The sequence below is a fragment of the Myotis davidii genome, unplaced genomic scaffold (assembly GCF_000327345.1).
Source record: "Myotis davidii unplaced genomic scaffold, ASM32734v1 scaffold1494, whole genome shotgun sequence".
NCBI lineage: Eukaryota > Metazoa > Chordata > Mammalia > Chiroptera > Vespertilionidae > Myotis > Myotis davidii.
In genome coordinates this window covers 697,140-702,761 of record NW_006286246.1, presented here as the reverse complement: position 1 = coordinate 702,761, position 5,622 = coordinate 697,140, and the positions used below count along the sequence as shown (strand labels likewise).

Below are 5,622 nucleotides of genomic sequence, written 5' to 3'. Positions count from 1 at the left end.
CCCCCCGAGCCTGGAGGCGTAAGGCTGGTTACTCTTGAAGTGAGAAAGGCAGCTCCGGGCCAGGGACCGGGACTTGTACCCCGCGCTGCCTCCGTGGGCCCATCCGTGCAAGGCCTTGTCGTCTTTGGCGTGGATGCCGCGGATCTTCAGGGAGCAAGGCTTCTGCTTAGCACCCGTAAGCGCGTGGCCATGGTTTTTAGATCCTTGAAATGTGTACTGGCTCTCGGAGTTCCCCATGTTAGCCTGGGGGGAGAACAGGGGCATCAGTGAGAGTCAGGACCTAAATCGCATTCCATAGGAGAGAATCTCTAACGCAAGAAAAATGATCTTCCTGTTGCCAAGGAACCAAGCCACTTCTCTCTGTGCCCGACACAACGCCGAGAAGCAGGGACGAGGCTTACCTACCGGAATCGGTTCTCCACACCCTGCAAGCAAGTCATTAGCCAGGTGGATGATACAGCATTTTTGTGTGCTGGTTACTCGAAACACATAATGTGTCGTATGAGGTCAATTCAGAAATTGAACTGGCATAAAAATTAGTTTAAGGCAGAGCTACCTTTAGGCTGGCTATTACAAGGTTTTGAATCAATAATTCTTAAAGAAAAAAAAATTAGGGAAAAGTACCTTTCCTCTGTCAGTCCAAATACAGTGATTTTTAATGGCCAGAGAGATATATTTTCATTCTACATAACGCTGCTTACCAATATAAGAGAGCACTGCTAAAAAACTACCACATTTATAGCATAACTCCAGCTTTCATGTGTCACACAGAATAGAAATGTCACAAGGAAGGACTAGAATTCCTCAAAAACTAGGCTGAGATGAAAAAGGGGGGGATAAAAGTTCTCATTTGGGGCAGAAAAACATTTTGATAAAACGAATCTCTAGAGCTTTTATAAAGTCTTTAAGAGTCCTCGCTTTAGAACACGAGGAGAGAAAAAAGTTTGAATATGGCTTGTATCTCAAAAAATTGTTAGATTCTTTCAATTCCCTTTAAAACCCCAAAACCCTCAATGAGTCTACTAGTGTCGCCAGACTCAAAAGTGAAATTTGACCCAAACCTTCCCCACTCAGTGTTAGTAAAGAGCTGGAGTTGAGGCTTCCAGTTATGTTTCCAAACACATTTAGTAGGATTTTAATTCTTTTATATCTAAAAGGTACAGCCACAAAATCAAAGGCACACGGACTGACCAAATAATGAAACCTTCACTTGTATACCTTAGTCACAGTCAGGCCGTGACTTGGCCGTGACCCACAAGTCAGGTGAGCTGGATTTACCTGCAGTCTAGTTTGTGCTCTGGGGGAGATCAATGGTCAGTTGGCTTTATGAGGTCCTGGGAGCAAGGCAGCATGGTTAACAAGTGAGTCCACGAAATGACCCTGAAAAACAGACAGTATGAGAAGCTCTGTCAAGCATTTTACATCAAGTGCCCCCCAAAAAATAAAAACGAGGATTTCATGTAAGTTATCTGGAGAAACAACTGCTGGGTCCAAAATCACTGTCAAAATAATAAATGAAGCGTCTGTGAGCTGCCTGACTCATCGGGCTGTTTGGGAGATGTAAAGGAAGCCAGGACGGCCCATCCAACCTTGTAAAGGTCATTAACTCAACACGCAGCCTGAAGTCAAATGCATGCCTTTGTTTCGGGGCTGAGCAGGTGAAAGTGCCGAAGTGAGTCATGGCTCATCTGTCACCACCACTAGGAAAACAGCTCGCAGACTCACCACACCGACAACATTGCGGGAGCATCATCCTGATGTGACAAGGAAGTTCATTGTTCTCGATTGGAGCAAGCAGTAAAAACAAAACCCAGAGTGCTGAAACACAGCGAAGCAGCCCTTGGCTAGAGTGACTGAAGTTACAGAAGTTGACCTCATGAATGAGATGAACAGTTTTCCTCAAGCACATGTTTGGGCCTCACTGCACAAGGGGCAGGCGGCCCGCCTTCGGGGAGTGGCGGGGGAGAGACAGGCCAGGGGTGCTGCCATCTGGCAGTGATCACTGCTGGGGCACAAAGCCTTTATTTTCTCTGCAGACATAGAAAGCATTGCTATGAGGTTTCAACAGTGAATTGTTTTTCTTTAAAGAAAAAAAAAAAGTATGAACAACCCTATACATCAACAAACTGGACAATCTGAAAGAAATGGAAAAATTCTTAGAAACAAACATACAACTTACCAAGACTGAATCTGGAAGAAATGGAAAATCTGAATAGACCAATTACTAGAAAGGAGATTGAATCAGTAATAAAAAAAAAATCTTCCAACAAATACAAGCCCAGGACCAGATGGCTTCACTAGTGAATTTTACCAAACACTGAAAAAGAACGAACACCAATCCTTTCCAAACTCTTCCCAAAAAATCGAAAAGAAGGGAATAGTCCCAAACTCATTTTACAAGGCCAACATTACCCCATGATCAAAAACAGAAAAGAGCACTCCTATAAAAGAAAACTAGAGGCCAATATCCCTGATGAATATAGATGCAAAAATTCTCAATAAAATACTAGCAAACCAAACTCAACAGCACATTGAAAGGATCGTACACCATAACCAAGTGGAATTTATCCGTGGGATGCAAGGATGGTTCAATGTACACAAATCAATCAATGTACTACATTGCATTATAAGAATGAAAGAAAAGAATCATATGATCACCTCAATAGACACAGAGAAGGCATTTGACAAAATTCAACATGCATTCATGATAAAAAAAACTCTTAATAAATTAGGCATAGAAGGAATATACCTCAACATAATAAAGGCCGTATGTGACGATAAGCCCGCGGCTAGCGTCATACTCAACACTGACCAGTTGAAAGCGTTTCCTCTAAGATCAGGAACCTTGCATGTTAGAAGGTCGATTTGGGTACAGACTAAGCAGGAACCACTCCCAAGTGGGTCTGCCTGAAAGATCAGTGGACAGACCCACAGGGAAATGTCTAGGTGATTAACACAGTGCTGCCGGGAGAACAGGAAAAGGGGGTGCATGTGCATGTTAGGTACCAGTAATGCTGACCAGCTGTTCCCTGTCTCCCCTTAACCCTGCAGAAGGAAAACAGCCTCTAACTGTGGCAAGAAGGATGCCTCCAATATTCGTGAGGAATGTACTGATGGGAAGGGTGATCTCCCAGGGTAACTACAGGATTGTTGTCCCTGAGGAGTTTGGCAAGTGGGACACATACTATCTGTCATGCTTCGGCTGTGATTTCTGTCTAGAAGCAAGACCATGCATAGGTCAGATTTCAGCACCCCTGACAGGGAATTTGATGGTATTCAAGTTAAAATTCTTTTTGTTGATAGGGGGCTGAAAAGATCAAAACAATTGACTCCCTGTGAGCTTTTTTTTTTTTTTTAAGAAATACTTAACAGCCCCCCATGTCTTTAAATAGAAAAAATATATACACATTAGGTACACCAGCCTGCAACAATAGTACATATCAGGTATACCTAACATGCCATGAGGCCCACGATAGTCTAAGTGAAGTCACTCTGGAATAAATAATTACATGGCGCTAAGACTGTGCGTACTTGGCAAAAACCGTATGCTGTTTACACACTTTTTATAATTATTTTTAAGTTACTGAATAATTATAAAATATTCAGATATTTAAAAACTGACCACAAATCTCGTGAGCCTAAAAAGAAATCCCTGTCTTTCATTTTCTGAATTCCCTTCCAACCCCCATTCATGGGACTGTGTTGTGCAGCTTTTTAAGCTAAAATCCTAAACAAGAATGGAAGGCTTTTTTTTCTTTTTTTAAAAATGTGATCAGTTACCCACCCAGGAAACGTGCAGCAGTAGGGAGGAATTTTGCAAATACGTCCTCACAACCCCAGCAGCAGCTGTGACTACCTGGGTCCCACAGCAAATCACCTTTCAGGAGGACATTCAAGATTTACCTTTTCTTCGTGTCCTTTAGCTCGCCTTGAGCTGATGCACCAGGTTCCCAGTCTCCACTTCCGGGGAGCGTTGAGTTTAGAACAAAGGAAACTAAAGTCCTCCTAGTCCTGCCTTGTCCCAAGCCCTGGGCCAGCTGTGCAGATGGAGCAACTACAGGGGAACAAGAGGAACCCCTGCTGGGCCAGATGGTGTGGCCAGGGAGGGCCAGGACTCCCTGGGGACAGCAGAGCAGAGGCCTGGGGACACTGCACAAAAGCAGACCTACGACCGAGCGAGGCAGCGAGGGAAGCTCGAGCTGTACATCCTGAGACACCAACAAAGCTTCTAACCTCACTCCAGAGGAGTTTATACTGAAGTAGGAGCCTGATCATTGTCCAAGGCAAACATTTCAGATAGCGATACGCGCTAAGGAGGAGATAAGAACAGGGCGGACCATCGTCAACCATAACAATACCTACCAGGCTCCCCTCACTGTCCGGTGGGAGGTTGGGGCGGGGGGCCTTCAATCATTAAGAAGACAAGTCGCAGAAGCCTCGCCTGGTTTGTGTCAGAGAACTCGGGCTTCGGGCCTGCTTCCCGGTCTCAGATAGCATGTGCGGGCTTGGGGAAATGACTTCTACTTTCTGAATCTCGTTGGCTATATTTGCAATTTGAGGATAAAAATATCTGCCCTACCTACCTTGCAGATTGAGAATCAACTGTGAGAATAACAACAACAACAAAAAAACAATCTGTGAAATGCAACACAAATTTGCAGTACTGTTATACATTTTTAATTACAAATTTCATTGTACGTACTATAATAATACATACAGACCTTATAATAGTCTGCTGTTTCAGATATTTTATTAACTATTACACTAATTATTACATATGTTTATATATAACATGTATAACCTACTTTTGCCCGTGTGTGTGTGTGTGCGTGTGTGTGTGTGTGTGTGTGTGTGTGTGTGTGTGTGTTTGGGACTTTCCAAGTTCCACTGTTAGCATAGTCTGATTTTGATCAATTCCCCCAAATTATTACAGCCAGATAAAACCAGCTCACTTCCCCGACATCTGTCACATGCCAACAAAAACAATGACACAGCCATGTACCTGTATTAGTAGATTCTCATGTTAGAAAATGTAAAAAAATCATCTACCTGCTCAACAAACAACCAGCATTACCTTAACACAGTCATTCTCAGCCCCGGTGATCTTGGCCCCCAGGGGGTAACTGGCATTATCTGTGGACATTTTCGGTTACTGGCATTCCATGGGGAGAGTTCAGGGATGCTGTAACCCATGGGACAACCTCCACAACAAATAATCCTTTGGCCCCATACGTCCATACTATCAAGGCTGAGAACCCTGCCTTCTGGTTATATTGCCTGTCTCATTAAAAACACTAAAGTACAGAACAAATATGCCAAAAACTCTAAAACAAAAGCATTCAAGTCAAGGATCCAACTCGCACCTCTGTAAATACTACCCATGCCTGCTTTCCTCATCTCGCCTCAATGAACTGCACGCAGAATCACAAACTGAATACCAAGACTTGAAGGAGCTCATTTCTATGCCTAAGGAGACTGGAGGCCAATTTGTACGAAGAGGCAGGCGAAAGGAACATCTGTGCCCCACAAGAAGGCGCTTAGGGAGGGTGATCCTTATACATAAAGTGGGCAGGGCGCTAGCTGCTGCCCAGGCCTGCACAGTGGGCACACAGGGAGGCCACT

General features: G+C 44.0%; 1 protein-coding gene across 1 annotated transcript in view; it reads right to left on the bottom strand.

Annotated features, from left to right (window-relative positions):
• The window catches only part of TIAM2 (T-cell lymphoma invasion and metastasis 2), a 96,430-nt gene that overhangs the window by 81,190 nt on the left and 9,618 nt on the right, over nucleotides 1-5,622 (bottom strand). Inside the window, exons 2-3 of the mRNA XM_006757705.2 lie at nucleotides 1,279-1,380; nucleotides 5-243 (exon numbers count right to left, since the gene is read on the bottom strand). Of these exons, the coding sequence (XP_006757768.1) occupies nucleotides 5-237 (233 nt within the window). The 5' untranslated portion in view covers nucleotides 238-243; nucleotides 1,279-1,380. The remainder of the gene's footprint in view (nucleotides 1-4; nucleotides 244-1,278; nucleotides 1,381-5,622) is intronic.